The 21,312-nt window shown below is 46.4% G+C and overlaps 1 protein-coding gene and 1 non-coding gene across 3 annotated transcripts in view; both read left to right on the forward strand.

Annotated features, from left to right (window-relative positions):
• The first annotated feature begins 9,736 nt into the window (after nucleotides 1-9,736).
• On the forward strand, nucleotides 9,737-9,872 carry LOC120103276 (small nucleolar RNA SNORA2/SNORA34 family). The gene has a single exon (XR_015621557.1). It is a non-coding gene; the product is annotated as a small nucleolar RNA SNORA2/SNORA34 family (small nucleolar RNA).
• A 3,945-nt stretch (nucleotides 9,873-13,817) lies between these two features.
• The window catches only part of Slc1a7 (solute carrier family 1 member 7), a 44,337-nt gene continuing 36,842 nt past the window's right edge, over nucleotides 13,818-21,312 (forward strand). The window contains 1 exon segment of one of the 2 annotated variants that reach the window (NM_001108973.1): nucleotides 13,818-14,194. In NM_001108973.1, the coding sequence (NP_001102443.1) occupies nucleotides 14,030-14,194 (165 nt within the window). In that variant the 5' untranslated portion in view covers nucleotides 13,818-14,029. 2 annotated transcript variants of the gene reach the window in all.

Consider the following 21,312-nt stretch of genomic DNA (forward strand, 5'->3'; position numbering starts at 1 on the left):
GGTGCTGGGAGCCAAACCATAAACTTAACCTATTTTCCTCCTGATGGTGGTTGTTAGGAAGTGAAGTGTCAGGGGCAGGCTTGTTACCCAGAGTGCAGATTTGTTGGGGGATAACTTGGAAACTGGTGTTAGACACAGGTCTTGTTGTGGGGTAGCCTGGAAACCAGTGCTAGGTACTGGCCTGTTAGTTAACTTAGGTCAGGTTCTCTGAGATAAAATCTTAATCCAAAAGATCTGGTCTCTCAATAAACCAGTCTGTTTATTTTAAAGGAGTCCTAAGCTCAGAATGGAAAACAGGAAATGTGTTATACTGGGGGAGAGGTTATGCCTATATTTCCACAGGAAAAGAAAAGCTGTGGGTTCCTTCCAAATTGATAAAAATCAGACATGACAAAGGGAGACCTCCTGAAGAGATTGGCTGTGGACAAGAAGAGGGGGATTGACAAGATAATCAAGATAGGTGACATAGACCCTGGTCTCTGTAGATGGAGACAGCTCTGGGACTGGCTGAGACTTAAATGTCTACATACGGCCAATACATCTTGTTGGCTACAGAATTCTCGTGACTTATTATTACACGCCATCCTTTTATATAGCACGAATGGAGATGTATATTGCAGTTTGATCATATGATCAAACCAACCTATAGAATACAGTTGTCTTTCACCTGCCCAAACAAAGAGCAGGAAATCATCCTTAGTTGACCTGTGCACCCTGCACATCCCACACAAATGTCTCCATAGAACTATGTGCTGCTTGTAAGGTTTGTGTGTTACAGAATAAAGGACCAGGAGGGCAGCCCTGACAGGATTCACCCTCGGGGATGCTGAGATGCTGAGACCTGTTATTCCAGCTCTCTGCTTGATCCTGCCTCAGACTGATGCTGTTTCAGAGACTTTCTTCCAGCGCAGTTTCAGGAAGAAGTGCTAATCACAGAGGACCTCGGTTCATCCAGCCCTTCAGACCGTTCCAATCTGCACTTCAGTTAAGCCCTAAACTTTCTCAGCACATCGAGACAAGACTAAAAATGCTACAGCTAGCTTTCTCAAATTTTTCTAATTTTCTTGGGCCCCCAAACGGGGATTTTTTACCCAGTTTAGCAGGAAGCAATTATCAGAAGGCCCTTACATTGAGGTGGACAGTTTGGTTATATGCTGTCATTTTAGAGGATGATCAGAAATAATTATAGTTTTGGAAGGGAAAAGACGAAATAGGAAGGTTAGATTCAGGATTTCTTTTTCTTTTCCTTTTTCTTTCTTAGGTAAGGGAAGAGATTGAAAAGAAATGGGAGGAAGATAAAGAAATATTATAAGAAATTAGGCAAATAGTGGTAGATTATTGAATCTACTCTTAAACCAAAAAACTTTGTAACCATAGTCTTATATTATTAAAGATCTTTATATTTTGATGCAGAATTGAGATTGTATTTTGTTACATGAGTATAGAATTTTGTATATTGATACAGGTTTAAGGTTTACATCAGTATAAATCTTTGTATGTTGATACAAAATTTAAAATTAATTTTGTTATAGGTGTGTTTCAGCTCTTGTATTATGCCTATGCAACTCATTTAAAAAGGTAAGGTATAAAAGATAAAATAAAAAATAAAATAAAAAGATAAGGTGTAGTCCCAGTCCTTTTAATAGCCGCTATTAAAAACTATTTAGGTTAACTAAGTAATACAAGTAAGTAGTCAATCAAATAGACACTAGTTTAGTTAATTACAATTCAATGTTTTCAAGGTTATTTGGATAGTAAGTAGCTAAGAATAAGCAATGTGCGATAATTCAGATATACTACAGATAGATAGTTGGTTTTGAAAAACCTCAGAGATCTACAGAATATGGCATTTATAGTTGTTTCATTATTAAAAGATCTTTTGACTACGAGGCAGGTCTGCCCCTCACAGCACTCCCATTCCACTTCAGAGAAGATGATGAGCATCGAAACCTCCATATGGAGTTGCTTCAGTTGTGGCGAGCTCGCCACTGGGCAAAGAAAATGCCCCTGCTTCAACCGCAGACAGATCTGTCCAGGAAGGACAATGGATGCAGGGAAGTCAACTGCTAGGCTCTGCCAAGACAGGATAAGCAAGTCCTTTATAATTCCTGCTTCCCAAAAGGCCTGTCAGACATTCTGGGCCAGGAGGCCGAGGACAGATGCTCCACTGTTACAGAGAATATTGGGGACTGTCCAGGCAGTCAGCTATCTCTGTCATTTCTATATTTTTGGAAGCTGCATCCCTGTGCTTCCTGTATGCTCAGGTAATATTCCTTCTCAGGTCTCTGATGGGACTGAAGACTAAATAGTCATAGTCTTACTATAGACTTACATTGTTTAGGTCTAAGAAGATTTTTTTAGGATGGTAATACAAGTTAAGATAAAATTTGAGTTAAGTACAAAACTTTAAATACACCAAGATAGGATAGATAATAGAAAAATTTCCTTAATTACCAAATAGTATGGACTGTATATTATAAATCTATAGCATACCTTATAGCTTTCATAATTGTTATAATTGTGTTTGATTTATATTTGAAAGAAAATAAACATTTTATTGGACCAAAAAGGGGAATTGTAGAGAGAATATCTTGTGTATTGTATGGCTACATCACCTGTCAATTAAAAAGCCTATGACTGGCTTAGGCAGCAAATAGAGGCAGAACATCTGGGAGAGAGAAGGGGTTCTGAGATAGAGCCAGGTGGGAGATTGGCCAGGGAGATGTGAGGAGACAGACGCATGGCACCTGAGCACAGGCAACCAGACACATGGCAGAGTGCTGGTTAAAATAAACGGGTTGTTATAGTTATGATCTAGTCAGAGAAGAGCCTACCTATGTGGCCAAGGAATTTGTAAATATATTTTGAGTCTGAGTCTTATTTCTGGGAGCATGGGGATGGAAGTTAGAACTGGACCCAACATTAACACCATTCTCTGAAAATAAATATTTTTTAAGTACTAAAGGGCTGGAGAGATACCCCCATGGTTAAAAGTATGTGCCGCTCTTGCAAAGAACCTTAATTCAGTTCCAGCACTCACATGGGGTGACTGACAACCACCTATAATTCCAGCTCCTGAGATTCCAGCACCCCTTCTGGCCTCCCTAGACACCTGCACTCATGGGTACATACCCCTCTGCCAGAACACACATAATTAAAACGTAAAAATAAATCCTTTTTTGTTTGTTTGCTTTTGCAAGACAGGGTTTCTCTGTGTAGTCCTGGCTGTCCTGAAACTCATAGACCAAGCTGGCCTTGAACTCATAGAAGTCCACCTGCCTCTGCCTCCTGGGTGCAGGGATTAAAGGCATGTGCCAAAAAGAAACCTTTAAAAAAATGAAAAGTATTTTAAAATGACACAAACTTGTAGTAATCATGACAAACTGTTAACAGTATAGACAGTCACCCAATGGGACAGATCCAAATGATACAAACTGAATTTTATTTCAGTGCAGCCATTTCAGCTTTTCAGTATGTGGGACAATTAAGTAACCTAAGGAAAAACAGTATCAGATTTCACACCCGCCTAACAAGGTTGGTTAAAGATGCACATAAGACAAGTAACATTGTAACAATTCTTAGAAATGTGGCAAGGAATGTAACTTCATTGTTTTGGGGGAGGTTTGGGGTTGTTTCTCTTTTTTCAGTGTTAAATTCAAGCCCAAATCCCATGTATGCTATGCAAAGGTCTCCCACAGTTTTTAAAACAAGACACAAGGAGACATATCATAAAGGAGGGATGAATGGACTTACGTTAAAAATTGTAATTCCTACTACCTAAAGACATCTAAAACTAGAGAAAAGCATATACGTGATAGTTAATATCAGATTATATATCAGCAAGAAAAGGCAACACTATTAAAAATGTTCCGAAGAAATCAATGGCGTTTTCACCCACCATGAGGCACAGATGGCTCCGTAATATATTAAAATGTATGCAAATATAATAATCAGGGAAATGCAAATATGCAGCATGGACCGCTGCTTCGTTCACACTGAGCTGACCGGCAAAAGTTAATGATTAATAAGTGCCAAATGTTGGTGAGCATGTGGCTTCATGGGACCTTCCATACATAGTGAAGAGACATGTCAAATGGCTGATTTGGAAGTGGCTGACATGGTTAGGTAATGGCAAACATCTGTGTCCCCTGTGACTGGTAACTCATCACTGCGTGGATAACCTAGAGGGACCAGGACATGTAAGTTAGTATTTAGCTGTTAATGGCAATGTTCAAAATGGGATACTGGCTAATGGGGAGGGAAGAGATATTTATATGAGATGGCTAAGACTCAATTCTTTGTTTTGTTTTGCTTTTTTTGAGACAGGATCTCACTGGGTAGTTCAGGCTGGCTGGAACTTGCTGTGTAAATGAGGTTGGTCTTGAACTTGTAGTGATTCTCCTGCCTCAGTCTCTGAAGTACTAAGTGGACTACTAGTCCCTGAAAAGCCTACATCTTGACAGTGGCATCCCTAGATTTTATTTAGAAATTAAACTCAGGGCTTCTTGCACACCAGACAAATGTTCACACACACACACACACACACACACACACACACACACGCTAAACCTAATAAAAATTTAAATACATACTCTGGGAGTCTGGAGGTTCCTTAATTTACATCTTGATACACTTACTATAATGATAAGAATCTGTAAGCCAAACCACCATACATTAGAGGTCAGCAGTGTCCCCTGTGTCTAGACTATGACTGACAGAACAATAAGATTACAATAGTTGCATCCATACAGGCAGTGCTTACTATGAGCACAGCTGTTCTGAGCATCACATGTGTGAGTTCACCTCTGTATGCTAGAATGTCGTTATTTCTATGCTACATATAAGAAAACTCAGCCCCAAGGCACAGGGTAACGGAGTCAAACCCAAGTCATTTGCTTGAGGTCTGTACTCCTCATGGCTGCCCATGGTGTGTGTGTTGCGGGAAGAGTGCACGAGTGAACCAGTTGTGATGTCTCAGCCAGCTGTGATCTCACTGAAAAGTCTAGGCCAGCCTGGACTGCAGCGTGAGACCCTGTGTCAAAGATACAAAACTACAGGATGAATGAGTATTCTGGTCTGCAGAAGGAAGCGCTGGAGAGGGAGAGCATTCCAGCCAGCCCACGCTTGGTGCAGATGGTCTCATGGCTGGGCTCCACCTTGACCGTGGGTTCTGACATCCGCAACCTGCCCCGCCTTAGAAACAGTGATGGTTTCAGTGTGGCGTGATTTACGTAGCCGCAAAAGCCCTGGACTCAGAAGGGTTTCCTGTTTGGCTTTAATGCTCTGCTGTCATCACCTATAAAACCATCTTAATTTTACCTTTGAACTCGCGTTCTATACGCAATGTGTGACGGGCCAGTGAATCTTCCTGTGAGTAGAGGAGATATTTATCACGCAAGCCCAGCGCCGCCTCAGCCTTTCCATTCTCACATTGTATGCGGCACGCCTCATGGGTGCGAGCCAGGGAGTCATGGGAGTACAGCAAGATGTAAGCAAGCTCCAGAGAAGCACATTCTGTCTGAGAGTGAGCAAGAAGGAGGCATCGACAGCCTCCAGGAACCCTGCTTTCTTCAAATGGAGCTTGCTTTGCACTCAACAAGGACAGAATGCATTCTGGGAAACTCAGCCAACGAACCCAATGCCCATACCTGCCTTCCCCATAGTGGCGGGTAATTAAAGGTGAAAGTAACACGGACAGTGAGGACACTGGCTCCTCTCAAATTCTTCCCTACTCCTACTTAGGCAGTCAGAAAGCACCCATGGAGTACGACTCGTGCAGTTCTGTGCAGTGTTTTCCTGGGTCTGCTAAAAAACAAATACATACACATGTGGGAGACACGAACCACAAACTGTGATTTGATTTGGGTAATTCCGAATTCTGAATAGAATTTAAAGTTTTGTTTGTTTGTTTGTTTGTTTGTTTGCTTGGCAGGTCTCAGTAGGTAGTCCTAGCTGTCCTAGAACTCAGATTGGACTGCCTTCAAGCTTGAAAAGATATTTCTACTTCTGCCTCCTGGGTGCTAAGGTTAAAGACTTACCACACCAAGCAAGCAGCTATACATTTGCACTTGATACTGGCATTGTGAGTCTGGCAGAGTACCTGTAATCTTGACATTTTGGAAAGCTGAGGCAGGAGGATTGCAAATTTGAGGCTAGCCTGGGCTACAGGAGCTCCTATGTAAAGCAAAGCAAACAACTTGCACTAAACAAGAGAATTACATTAGCTAGCAAATAAAACCAGATGACTAGTTGGGACTGTGATAACCAGCAAGCTGTTTTAATGCTTTCTTTCTGAGTTTGTCTTCCTGCTTTGTGAGCAGAGACATGCTACACTGATTTTGCAAATGTCCTCCTGGCTCTGAGGCCCACGAATTCTGCCATCGGACCACATATGAATTTCCTTCTTACCTGTGCTAGTTTGGTTTAATTTTCTGTGACTTGATACAAAGAGTTCTGACTGGCTTTGAAACTTTCCCTGGGCATGTGTTAACTTTATACTTTTTTCCACCCAACATACTCCAGTGAGAGGCAGCATGTACAGTGTAGAAACCATGGGTTTCCTAAATGGGAAGGGAGAAAAGAAGGCTCATTAACTTTAGAAACACCACACAGCATCCACCAGGAGTTGAGATTTGGATTTTGCTCATTGCCACCATAGAATGTTTGCTAGAACTCTCCACAAGCATGGGCTGGGACCATACAGTGCCGTGTTGTGGCCACAAGCCCATGGATCCCCTGAGGTATGACTATTTTGACTGAGCATCTGCATTCTATGTTTTAGTTATTTCTTTTACTTAATCAAATAGTGAGATCCGATGTCACAGGCCTTGTGACTAGATACTTTTCTGGTCTAGCCCTTTCAGGAGGTCAGCTGTCCCGATGGCTCCCCTGAGTAAGCCCAGGTGATGGAGTTAGAGTGCTCACAGCAGCTGGGACAGAGCGCTCCCCAGGGAACAGCAGCTGATCTCACTGGGGTTCAGGCCTGAGACACTGTAGGAAGGAGATGGCAGGTACAGGCATGAGTCCTCCACCAAATCACTTCCCTCTGTCTGGTGAGGCCAGTGAGACAGTGCAGGGCCCCTCCACAGAGGTTAGCCAGGTCTCCAGTGATACCAGGAATTCACATCGGCAAGATTGGCTGCCCACAACAACCTTCCCAGAAGGGCTCAGGCCCTGGCCAGCTAGGGAGGTGAGCGGGGGAGAGGCAGGCGCCTCTGGTATGTCTCTGGAAAGCTGCCAACAAACCCAGAGCTGTCATCACCCCAACCCAACCAAGGGTCTAGACAGCTCAGCTAATGTGTCTTGACACCCACTGGAAGGAATCAGGCCCCAGCCCCGAAGCCACTGTTCTCCAGCTCTGCCCAACCATCTCCTTTATCACCCCATACCTCCTTCAGAACAGGCTCTTCCCTTGCACTGCTTTCTGGCTTACTGAGGTCAAACCAAACAGGCCCTATTTTTGGCAAGCCTATTGGGCCTCTCCCTACTCTTTAGCAAGCAAGGTCACCCTGCCGTTACTGGGCAAACCCTGGCAGAGTTGTGCTGCCTTAGGGCTCCAGACTGGCACATGCTGAAAGCACCAATAACTTTCTGTGTTGCAACAGTTTAACACCTGCAGCCTCCTAGATACCAACTCCCAACACCTGCAGCCCCCTAGATGCCAACTCCCAACACCTACAGCCCCCTAGATGCCAACTCCCAACACACTGCCCAGCTGTGGGGCTCCTCCACCACACCCCCACAGCTGTGAGACTCCTCCACAGCACACTGCCCAGCTGTGAGACTCCTCCACAACACACTGCCCAGCTGTGGGGCTCCTCCACAACACACTGCCCAGCTGTGAGACTCCTCCACAACACACTGCCCAGCTGTGGGGCTCCTCCACAACACACTGCCCAGCTGTGAGACTCCTCCACAACACACTGCCCAGCTGTGGGGCTCCTCCACAACACACTGCCCAGCTGTGAGACTCCTCCACAACACACTGCCCAGCTGTGGGCTCCTCCACAACACACTGCCCAGCTGTGAGACTCCTCCACAACACACTGCCCAGCTGTGGGGCTCCTCCACAACACACTGCCCAGCTGTGAGACTCCTCCACAACACACTGCCCAGCTGTGGGGCTCCTCCACAACACACTGCCCAGCTGTGGGGCTCCTCCACAACACACTGCCCAGCTGTGGGGCTCCTCCACAACACACTGCCCAGCTGTGAGGCTCCTCCACAACACACTGCCCAGCTGTGGGGCTCCTCCACAACACACTGCCCAGCTGTGAGACTCCTCCACAACACACTGCCCAGCTGTGGGGCTCCTCCACAACACACTGCCCAGCTGTGGGGCTCCTCCACAACACACTGCCCAGCTGTGGGGCTCCTCCACAACACACTGCCCAGCTGTGGGGCTCCTCCACAACACACTGCCCAGCTGTGGGCTCCTCCACAACACACTGCCCAGCTGTGGGGCTCCTCCACAACACACTGCCCAGCTGTGAGGCTCTACCACACCACACCGCCCAGCTGTGGGGTCCTCCACTATCCACTGTCCAAATGTGGGGCTCCTCCACAGAGGTGTTCCAATCGTAGGATATCGCAGGTCATTGTGCACTTATGGAAGCCACCTGAGCTGACCTGAACTGGAGCTGGGAAGACAGAGATGCACATTGATGGAGGTCAGAGAGGGTGTCAAGGAAGAGTGGCATGTGACCTGGGACTGTGGTGACACTGAAGGACATGCTAGGCAGAGGAAGCAGCAAAGGCAAAGATTTGAGAGTCTGAGGAAGGATGTCTTCCATATAACAGGCAGAGGGTGTGTGCTGTGGTGGGAAAAGAAGGACCCTGTGGTGCTTAACTCTGGCTTTGCTTTGTTTCTGTCCACTTGACACAAGCTAGAGTCACCGAGGAAGCTGGAACCTCAATTGAGAAAATGCCTCTATTCGATTTTCCTGCTGGCAAGTCTGTGGGAGCATTGTTTGGGTCCATCCTATCCATCAGACCCATCAGATTCACCCTATCCATCCTATCTATCAAATCCATCAGATCCATTGATCCATCTGATCGATTGATCCATCAGATCCATCAGATCCATCCTATCCATTTGATTGATCAGATTCATCCTATTCATTAGGTTGATCAGATCCATCAGACCCATCGGATTCACCCTATCCATCCTATCTATCAAATCCATCAGATCCATTGATCCATCTGATCCATTGATCTATCAGATCCATCTGATCCATCCGATCCATCCGATCCATTTGATTGATCAGATTCATCCTATTCATTAGGTTGATCAGATCCATCAGACCCATCAGATCCATCCTATCCATCCTATCTATCAAATCCATCAGATCCATTGATCCATCTGATCGATTGATCCATCAGATCCACCCTACCCACCAGAACCATCCAACCCATGTGGTCCATCCCCTCCATCCTTGGCGGCCTCTGCTGGAGCACCTGTCTCCAGCTTCCGCCCTGCTTGTGTTCTTACTTCGACTTCCCTTAATAACGAACTGTGATGGAGGTGTGAGCCAAATAAAGCCTTTCCTTCTCAAAGTCACTTTCGGTCATATTGTTTCTGACAGCAATAGGAAGCCAATAAGGATGGGTCCCAAGGCTTCCGATATCCTGGGGTTCGAGGGGTGCGCTTCCCTCTGGAGGCTGCAGCTTCCTCTGTGTACCCCAAGGCGCAGAGTCTCAGAACTCTCTGAGGTCCCCACAACAAGGCTGGGAGTCCATGGCTCTCACTGAAGACCAGCAGTTGTGCTGTAGCTGTTGGTTTCAAGCAGACGCCTAAAGAGCTGTCTTCCTGTGGTTTATTGGCTCTTCTGGACTTCAATAGAGAGTGACTATCCCATCTGGAAGAAACAACCCCTTATTCTGTATGGTTTGACAGCTTCAGTAATGACTGATTCTTAGGAACAGCAGAGTACTGGGGAAAGTACTGGGAATAAACTAATTACTTAAAACAAACAAACAAACAAACAAGGCTGGAGTCAACCATCCCCCTTGAAGACCTAATGCACCCGAATGGAAACATGCTAACCTAGGAGTATCTGGGGCCGCACGTTGACCTAAGCCGTTTGTGTACACTATTGTAGGGAACACATCGCAAGCCTATCAAGGACTGTTGCCTTCTCCCCACTTTACAGAGAGGTTAAAAATAAATGCTCAAGTTCACACGGCCACCCGAGCAATGAATTTGAATGAATGATTTGGTTTGGTTTTGTTTTTTAACATCATCCTATATAACTTAGGCTGGCCTCTGACTCCCTAAGTAGCTGGGGGTGATCCTGAATTTCTAATTCTCCTGCCTCGACATCTCACATACTGGGGCTGCAGATGTGCACCACCATGCCTGGTTTATGCTGAGGGTGAGGGGGATAGAGGGCCTCAGGCACGCTAAGCGCGTACTCTGTCAGTCGAGCCACACATCCAGGCAGGACCTCAGCAGCTGACCCTCAGCTGACCCAGAATGACGAATCTGATTGACCTGGCCTTATTTGTCTCACCAGCATTTCCCAAGCTTGTTTGTTTATTATAATCATTGTCTTAGTTTAGGTTTTACTGCTGTGAAGAGACTCCGTGACCAAGGCAAACATTTAATTGGGGCTGGCTTACAGTTCAGAGGTTTAGTCCAGTATCATCATGGTGGGAGCATGGCAGCATGCAGGCAGACATGGTGCTGGAGAAGGAGCTGAGAGTTCTACATCTTGATCAGAAGATATAGAACTGTATTCCACACCGGATGTAACTTGAGTATTGGAAACCTCAAAGCCCCGCCTCCACAGTGGCGCACTTCCTGCAACAAGGACACAGCTACTCCATTACCATTACAGCTACTCCTATACCATTCCCTATGAGCCAAGCGATCAAGCACATGCATCTGCACGAGCCATTCCTATCCAAACCACCACAATCATGCATATTTAATCAGATCCTAAAAGACAATCGATTCTGTGGGCCAAAGTGACCTGTCAAAGGGTTCTAACAAGGGAGCCTTTAGACTTCATTCAAAGCTGTGTGTAGCAAGCTCATTGCCACTCACTCACACTTCTGTGTGAAGTAGTCACTTTTCTTGAAGGTTCTCTGAGTCAGATTGTATCTGACACACTGTTCTGTCCCCAGTACCCAGAACATCTGCTTGCTTAAAGTCAGTGGAATCACTGAAGAGACTTGGCATGCTGGGAAGGGCCGGCGGCCCGGAGGGAGCGTTAGAGTGTGGAGGGACGGGGTCAGCAGTAATTCGGGTGATGATGGGGTGGGGGGGAGGTGGTGTGTGTGGCACATTCCAGTAACCAGTCTCAGAGCCTGAGTGAGAAGCAAGCCACATCCACTCTAGCATAGCTCAGGGTGGGTGTAGGTGATGCTTAAAACCATTGCTAAGTCTACCCAGGATTTTGCATGCAACAATTAATTACCTGATAAACTGGAAAATGAGGCATTTGTTGGAGTTGAAGGTGTATCAGGGAGCTTTGAGCTTTAAGAGAAAAAAGTCCTTAGACTGGCAGGTACCCAACCTCCTCTCCTGCCAAGAGAAGAGGCTTTGGGCTGCTCTGGTTTTCTCACTCCTTTCTCTTTGGACAGTACTGAGGACAAGGCCACAAGCTGATTCAGTCGGGACCAGAATCTATCTCTTTGCTAACAGGGCATCAGAGTCTGTGCACGGCTTCCTTTCCTCCCCTTCAGCTCCTCCCCGGCCACTCGCTGAGAGGAAGCTGCCACTGTGTGTGTTCCATCGCTGCCACATCCCCACCTCCACTACACCTGCTCCCTACTGCTGCAGCCCGATGGGGATGGGTCTGACTGACCCTAATGAGATTACAGATGCCCAGTGACACAGGCAGGTCAGTTCCCTCTGGCTTACAGGGCAGAGCAGGCCACAGCAAGAGCAGGAAGGAGTCTCCCGCTGAGATGCTGTGTGGTGATTTTTCCAACCACAGTGGCTTGGTTGCTGTTCCATGCCTAGAGTTCTCCGTTACCCTCACTCGTAGCCTTACCCTCACTCGTAGCCTTACCCTCACTCGTAGCCCCTCTGGCTAGATGCTATTATCGTCTCTGCTCTATGACTGGGGAGCCTGAAGCAGAGAGAGATAAAATGGTTTGTCCAGGGTCACACGGCTAGAGTAGCAGACCTGGGTCTCGGATGCAGATCTTCTGGGTTTTGCCATCTTATAAATAACCAGACCTTGGTGCCTTAAACCTAGACAAAGGCCTGTGGCTAGAGAGCCATAGACCCCGTTACAGCAGAGACCTATTGTTTTTTTTTTTTTTCTAGACAGGCCTGCTGTTAAACTACCTTCTAAAAAGTGATGCGTATTCCCATTGTCAACTTTAGCCAGAAAAACCTCTCTTTGCCATGTGACAGCTCAACACACTGAAAACTAGAGACTGTTGAACACGTCACCCTAAATGGGACACTTAGCTCAACTCTCAAGGCTCAGGAGACATCCTAGGAGACAAGGCTGGAAGGCCGAGAGCCGAAGGGTGGGGCGGAGTGCTGTGACATGTCCTCTTCTGGACATGGTGTGACCATTGCTCTCACGAGTCCACAGCAGCTCTGGCTGTCCCCATAGACCTGCACGAGATCAAGCTGGACAACAGCTCCAGCGTGGGTGGGAGAATGGCTTATGAGCTTAGCTTGGGAGCGATTGGCAATTGATGACTGCTGGGGCAAGGGGATTGTTTTTCATCGGTGCTGTGTGTGTGTGTGTGTGTGTGTGTGTGTGTGTGTGTGTGTGTGTGTGTGTGTGTACTGGTAGGCTGGTCACACTCATGCAGACAGCACTAATTGCAGTCTAGATTATTTGAAGATGAAGATGATGAAGAAGAAGAAAAAGGAAACAAGAAGATGGGAAGAGCGTGTGCTGGGGAGGGTCCCGGAGGAGTTGCTATTGTGGATGGATGCTGTTAAGTCTCAAACCCAGGACAAATGGCTGAGATGCCTATTGTCATATCAAAGGTAACACTGCCCCCCAGGTCCTCCCAGAATTCCTCAGGCCCTACCTGCTACAGGATCTTCTTGGCTGGCATACCCTACCCTGAACTCCAGCCCAGAGCCTGGGCTTCCCGCCCCCCAGCTTCTCTGGTCCTAGATAACTCAGCCATTTTGGCTACACCAGTCTTTGGCTCAGACCCCTCTTGATCTTGGCTCCTCTCTTGCCCTCCCTCTCCCTCTCTCCTCACATGGCCCGGCTAAGTCTGGCCACATCCATTTAGATTCTTCCAAATACCTCTGGCTGTTTTCTTCCTCTTAACTACAACAAACCTTCTGCTCCACCACACCTAGGAGCAGCCATGTCCTCCTTTTTGTTTCATTCCGATGTGATCAAGATGCATCGTTTATATGTATAAAAAAAAGAATAAATAAAAATGCTTCTAAAATAAATGACAGTCCCTGAGGGGTGTGGGGTGGGTTGTCTTGGGCTTGGACCTCTTGGAAGAAAGTTTATTCATTTCCTGTTGACATTAGGCTGAAGTCAGAGCAACTGAACTCAAGTCTAAATTCCTCTCAGTCACCTGACCCCACACTGCCAGCTCATCGACTGTGCTGAGGGACCCCCTGAGTCCACACCGGCAAAGTGCCACATTTACGGCACTCACTCATGGGGACAGTAGCATGAATCATGCTGACACAACAACATGCGTCTAGGACAGCCATCGGATGCCCACTAGCATTCACTGAGGTGGGCACTGACTGGTACCTCGCTGCCTCGCTTCTACATCTTTGAGGAATGAGGTGGAGTGAAGCACCTCTGCTTCCTCCCATGGTGTCCGGTCCCTCCCCTCTTCAAGAGAAGCATTTGGCTCCGAGGACTGGATGCCCCGACCACGTGGCCTGCTCTAATTTCCCAGGCCCTAATCTGCTCCTCACTCCTAATGATTCAGCTGGTAATAGGATTGTGACTTCCCTTTGGGCAGCTGCACAGACCATGGCTGAAAGGCCGGTGATAGGTGCTTAGGATTCCGTTCACCTGTAAGCAGAGAGGCTTGTGCCTCCAGCCCAGACCTGGGCCACAACCTACAGTGCATGGAATGGTGCCAACAGGCTGGGCTCAGCATGGTGCTGGGCGCCTTTCTGGCTCGAGGGCGGGCAGTGTGTAGACACAACGGGCTCCTCATCCTGTCTGTGCTGTCTGTCATCGTGGGCTGCCTCCTTGGCTTCTTCCTCAGGACCCAGCGCCTCTCACCACAGGTCAGGCCCTCGGGTGTGTGGGTCTGTGGGGCTGGGGCTTCTAGAGGTGTTGCAGGAGGAGAGCCAGGTTGCTTCTCTGGGTCCCAACATTCCCATCTGTATCATGGGTGTAAAAACACCCACTAGTATGAGATGTCAGTAAAATGGCTGGCAGAATGGCCACAAAGCCAGCACAGAAAGGTGGATGGGGACAAAGACATGCCACTGAAAAAGCATAGGGTTGAGAGTTGAGAGCAATGGAGGGGAGACCAGGGGTCTTCAGAGAACACCCCTACAGGTCCCTCATGACCAGGATCCAGGGTGGGTTTCCTATGCAGCAGAATAAGGCTCAGGGGTGTATAAAAGTTGGGAGCAATGGATCAAGCCTTTTATTTGGAGGAGAGCTATAGGAATATACAGGGAGATTAAGGGACTGGAGTGCAGAGAGCAAAAGCTGAAAGGTTCCCATCATCAAACATGGGCTTGGGACAATTGTGCAAAGCCACAGAGAGGAAGAGTGAACCCTTGGGAGTGATCCCTGGGTGGAAGACGGGGTGATTGTGGACCAGACAGGATTCAGCACCCTTTAACTCCCTGATACATTGAATTGTCTCTGAATCTGGAGCCAGGCTTCAGACTCTCCACTAACGAATGATGTCCTCTTCCCTGGCAACCAAGTGACCCTGCTTACCCCCTGAAGTTACTTAGGAAGAAGCAGGGACTTCTGAAGCATCAGCCCCAACCTTTAAACCCACAATGGCTGAGCTAAGTCCTCTCTCTACTTTGGCGTCATTTTCCTTATCTGTGGAGTAAAGGGAGCACATGTATCTTCTAGAATTGTTGAAGGGAGTAAAGATCAGCAATGTCTGGTATACAGACATTACTGAATGCCACTTCACCCTCTCTCTTGTCTTCCTGCCGAAGTCTGTCTGCGATGGTTGATCTTGACCACTCTGATTTAGAATCAGGGTGGAGACACTCCCCTGGGGAAGTATAAGGGGCTGCCTCCAGAAAGGTTTAATTTTGTGTTCCAGAAAGGGAAGGCCCACCTTCAGCGTGAACAGCACCATCCCACAGGTGGGAGGACCCAGAGTAGATAAAAAGAGAAAGCAAGCTGGCACCAGCACCATCTCTCTGTTTCCTGACCTGCTTTGGTGACTTCCCCATGAGCAGCTGGATCTTCTATCTCTGAGTCTGAGCTGAAATAAACCCTCCTTCCTTTGAGTAGCTCTGCTAGCTAGTTGGTCACCGCAACAAGAGAAGCAGCAAATGCACTTGACCTGCACTGGAAAGTTCCTGCTCTAAGCCAAGTGCCCATCTGAAATATGAATCCTGCCTCACTGTCCCTTCGGTGTCCTTTCCTCCACTGTGGCACTGTAACTGCCGGCCGCCCTCTTCCAAGTTCTTTAAATGGGTGTCTGCTTCTCCCACAAATCTGGGTCTGCTCTCTGTCTCTGTCTCTGTCTCTCTGTCTCTCTGTCTCTCTGTCTCTCTGTCTCTCTCTCTCTCTGTCTCTCTCTCTCTCTGTCTCTCTCTCTCTCTGTCTCTCTCTCTCTTCTCTCTCTCTCTCTCTCTCTCTGTGTGTGTGTGTGTGTGTGTGTGTGTGTGTGTGTGTGTGTGTGTGTGTGTGTACTGGACTCAGGTTGTCAGGATCTTGCTGGTTGCATGGATTTTCTTGACCCCAAGATATGATCCTCAGGGAGCAGGAGGCACAAAGACCATGAATGTGCCCAAATGAAACCAGCCGGGGACCTGCACTCAGGTGCTAGAGAGGCAACCGTCTATTCTGGGAGATTATTTTGTGAAAACAAATTGGACTTCTTATTAGTGTTTAGTAAAAGACAGCTCGTCTGGGACCTCCTGTGTCCGAGCCCCCTCCTCATCTTCTTGGAGGTGTGGATGTGTTCAGGTCTGGACTAACCTGGCAGAGACACTGAAGGAGGGTGCAGATGGAGTCAGAATACTCATTTGGCAGGAAGTGGCTTTCTGAGCTTTGTCCTCTGAAATCCAGGATTTTTTTGTTGTTGTTGTTGTTGTTGTTTGGTCTCTTTGCTTATGACTCAGACAGCAAATCCTTCCAATTGTTTGAGCTTATACAAAAGGCAGAAATTTGGAAAATGGTAGACTGTTCTATTTGTGAAGAGAAACTCACAAAAATAATGTGATTTTCTTTAATGTTTGGATGTAAATAATTCATTAAAATGGAGACATTTTGAGACTTCCACTTAAGCTATGAGGATTTATAAATAAATCCATTTTCTTTCCTTTCTATGAATTTAATGAAAAATTTAAAAATTATTACATTTATTTTGTGTGTTTGTGTGCATGGATATGCATCTGTAAAACATGCACACGCTTGCGCTCGTGCGCGCGCACACACACAAACACACACACACACACACACACACACACACACACACACACACACCCAGACACTCACCACTCACGCCACAGCGCATATGTGAGGAACTTGCAGGAACTGATAGAATATTTTCAAAAATATCAAGTACCCAAACCAAAGAGAAAGGATGCTGGTTAGACAGCATGGGAAGTGGGTGGAGCTGGCTAACCCCATTCAGAGGAACCCAGAAGGCTGGCATCATGGCCCATGAGAGCAGATGTTGAGTAGCTTTTCTTAAAGAACTCCAAAGGGCTCGGTATGGAAGGGCAAAGCAGGGGTGAAGTAAGGAGTGGACAGAAATCATTAGACCCTGGAGCTCTTCCAGGCCACATGGTCAGACGACTTCTGTTTCTTCCGTGTCTAGCTCCAGCCTGCACAGGGTCCAGAGAAGCTTGCTCGGGCGACATCAGATCCAGCTGTGTGAGGGGAGGGAAGGGCAGTGGTGAGGTAAATACTTCTGTCTTAGCTAAGGTTTTATTGCTGTGAACAAACACCATGACCAAAACAACCTTATAAGGACAACATTTAATTGAGGCTGGCTTACAGGTTCAGAGTTTCAGTCCATTATCATCAATGTGGGAGCATAGCAGCATCCAGGCAGGCATGGCGGAGGAAGAGCTGAGAGTTCTACATCTTCATTTGAAGGCTGCTAGCAGAATATTGACTTCCAGGCAGTTAGGACTAGGGTATTAAAGCCCACACCCACAGTGACACACCTACTCCAATAGGGTCACACTTACTCCAACAGGACCACACCTCCTAATAGTGCCACTCCCTCGGCCCAGCATATGCAACCCATCACAGTTTACAGCAACCTGTAGACACTGGGTCCTAGGTGTGGCCACCTAGGCAGAACCCTGGGACAGCTGGCAGCTGGGCTTCAGCACAAGGCCTCCTGCTGGATCCTCACAGAAAGGCCTATGAGCTCTTTGAGAAAAGAGGCTCTTGTCCCCTCCCTGCAGTTAACAGCCCAGAAGCTTCATATTCCATGTCTACCTATGAGTGGAAGTCACTAGAAATGTGAGAAAATCTGCAGATGTCAAACCAGAAACTAAAGGAAGAGAAAATAGGGTCTCTGGAGAACCTTAAAATCAATTTTTAAAGGCTTGAAGTGGTGATGAACGCCCGCCATCCAAGAACTCTGGAAGCATAGGCTGAACCATGAGTTCAAAACCAGCCTGGTCTGTATATCAAGTTCTGGGTCAGCCAGAGCAACATAGTGAGGCCTTTTCTCGTTTCCTAAGATCTTTGGAGAGATGAGAGACATTGTAGTTATCATAAAACAGAAAGAGGGCTGTCAAGATGGCTGAGCATGTTTGCTCTCAAGCCTGATGACTTCCTGAGTTCAATACTCAGGGACCACATGGGAGAAGGAAAGAACTGGCTCCTGAAAGTTGTCCTTTGACCTCCACATGCACGCTAATTATAGCACATATGTGTCCACAGTACACACAAGTAAATAAATGTGATTTTTAAAAAATGAGATGTAGCTCAATGTTACTGTGTGCTTAGTGTGCACAAAGTCATAGTTTCCAGTCCTAGCTCCACAAACACTTTGTTTGTTTGATTGATTGATTGGTCAGTTAGTTGATTGATTTGCTTTTTAGAGACAGAGTCTGTATGTAGCCCTGGCTGTGTTGGAACTCAATCTGTAGACCAGGCTATCCTCGAACTCGGAGATCCATTTGCCTCTGCCTCCCGAGTGCTGGGGTTAAAGGTATTGTGCTACCATACCCTCATTTGGTTTCTACTGCTGTGTTAAACAATATCACAACCAAAAGCAACTCGGGAAGGAAAAGGTTTATGTAAGCTCACAGTTGTAGGCCAGCACAAAGGGAAGTTGGGGCAGAAGTTCAAGAAGGGAACCTGGGAGCAGGAACTGAAGCAAAAGCCATGGAGAACTGCTGCCTACTGGCTTGTTCCTGTGGCCTGCCCAGCCTGCCTTCTTACACAGCTGGAGACCTCCTGCCCAGGGTGGCATTGCTCACAGTGGGCTGGGTCCTCCTATATCAATCATTCATCAAGAAAATCCCCTTGGCTTGGCTCAGACCAATCTGATGTAGGCATCTTCTCAGCTGAGGTTTTTCTTCCCAGATGACCCCGGCTTGTGTCAAGTTGACAAAAACAAACAAAATGAAACAAAACAACAACAACATCAACAACAACCCCCACTCCAAACAAACCAAACCCAGACATAACAAACCAAACCCAGATATAACAAACCAAACCCAGACATAACAAACCAAAACCAGATATAACAAACCAAACCCAGATATAACAAACCAAACCAACCAAACCTAGACATAACAAACCAAACCAACCAAACCCAGACATACAAACCAAACCCAGACATAACAAACCAAACCCAGACATAACAAAACAAACCCACCAAACCCAGACATAACAAAACAAACCCACCAAACCCAGACATAACAAAACAAACCCAGACATAACAAAACAAACCCAGACATAACAAAACCAAAACAACCAAACCCAGACATAACAAAACAAACCCACCAAACCCAGACATAACAAAACAAACCCAGACATAACAAAACAAACCCAGACATAACAAACCAAAACAACCAAACCCAGACATAACAAAACAAACCCACCAAACCCAGACATAACAAAACAAACCCAGACTTAACAAACCAAACCCAGACATAACAAACCAAAGCCAGACATAACAAACCAAACCAACTAAACCCAGACATAACAAAACAAACCCAGACATAACAAAGCAAAAAAACCTAACCAACATAGATGCTAAAAAGGAAGAACAAGCAAGAATAAAAAGAATGTTTGCAATTTAGAAGAAGAAGAAGAAGAAGAAGAAGAAGAAGAAGAAGAAGAAGAAGAAGAAGAAGAAGAAGAAGAAGAAGAAGAAGAAAACGTCAGCAGCTGGGAAGAAGGTGTGAAGTCTAACAAATTAAACCAAATGATGAAATATGAAAAAAGGAGAATGTCCACAAAAAAAAAAAGTAGGAGAGAAAATGTGCGGAGAATACAAGAAAGCCTTTTAGAGTTAAAAAAAGAAGAAGAAGAAGGAAGGTCTTCCCCTCCTGTGACACATCACTGTGAAGTCATAGAAAGATGGAGACAGACAGAGGAGCTCTAAAAGGCACTTCAGGGATAAGGCTTGGCTTCTGCCGCAATACTGGCAGGACTGGCAGTTTAAGAGAAAACATCCCGTTAAGCTGGAGGAAGGGTGGCTGGATGGCTTGGCGTGTGCGGATCCCTGCTGCATACGCCCAGCAACCAGTTTGATTTCTGGAACCCATAAAGGTGGAAGGAGAAAACTGGCTCTTCAAAGCTATCCTCTGACCTATGTGCCCTGGCCTGTAGGCCTGCACATGCACAACATGTGTACAAACACACACATACATCACACATAAACACTACTAATAAAATAATTTAAAAACCAGAAAAGGAAATTGTTTTCCGTGAGAATGTCAGCTATAACCAGATTGTTGTCAGAGGGAAGAGTAGGACCAAGGACTCAGAATCTCAGGAAGCCACCAAAGGAGATGTTCCAGCAAAATAAGGACGGAAACCAGGAAAACAAACAACTCAAGAATCACTGGATCCTGTGCAGGATAAACCCCATGATGAAAGCCAAGAGACCCGGACAGCAGCTGGGCCTTGAGAACAGCTCCACCCTCCACCAACTCAGAACAGGACTGTGGAAAACTGCAGACCAGAGGTCCAGATGAGATCAAAGGGAAGGATGGGCTTCTGTTGTAGGAAATGCTCGCCTAGATGTTTCAATAGATAGAAAGCATTTGGGAGAAATTAGTAAGAAGCTCAAAGAAAACAAAGCAAATAAAAAACAGTCAATTATTAGTCTCAGGGACAAAACGTAAGTTGTACAAATAACAGGTCATGGCTGGAAAGATGTTGCTTGGCTCGACAGTGAACAATATTTGATGGTTAAGATATTGCTAACCTTGGACCTGTGAGATGGCTCAGCAGGTAAAAGTGCTTGTTGGGCTAGCCTGACCATGCTGGTTTCATTTCCAGAGCCCATAGTGGAAGGAGAAAGTGACTGTTACCAGTTATCCGCTGACAACCAAGTACAAGCCATCCTACGCACATGCGCACACACATGCATATACACATACATGCACACAGACACAATTAATGCAAAAAATAGAGGACATGGTCATGCAAGAGCCTAAGTTTAATCTCCAGTACTGCAAACACATAAAGATACAGACATGATACATGAGGAATGTAGTTTTGTGAGACTCTGCTGGAGCATATGGATGTGGGAAGCCCAGGTATCTCTCCTACATGTCCTTGGCTGTGACATGGATGGGGGGGGTCTATACAGCAACACAAGTCTATCCATGGCTTGGGGCTTTTCAAGGCCCCAGACCATTAACAAACCATTATGTCAAGCACTGGTTTTGTTTTTGCTTTTTTTTTTTTTTTTTCTTTTCCTTTGAGACAAGGTTTCATGATGAATCCCTGGCTGGTCTGCAGGTCACTACGTAGATCAGGTTGGCCTTGAACTCATAGAGATCTGCCTACACAGATGTGCTATCAAGATCTGGCATTAAAGGCATGTGCCACCACACCCAGCTTGGCACTAGTTTTTCAGATAGTTTGAGGCACCGAAATGTAACTTGGTGGTGTCTGCAGATCCTTCAGCTTTGTCACCCACATCCTCTCTCTCTCTCTCTCTCTCTCTCTCTCTCTCTCTCTCTCTCTCTCTCTCTCTCTCTCTCTCCCT

Source organism: Rattus norvegicus, chromosome 5 (assembly GCF_021556685.1).
Source record: "Rattus norvegicus strain SHRSP/BbbUtx chromosome 5, alternate assembly SHRSP_T2T, whole genome shotgun sequence".
NCBI lineage: Eukaryota > Metazoa > Chordata > Mammalia > Rodentia > Muridae > Rattus > Rattus norvegicus.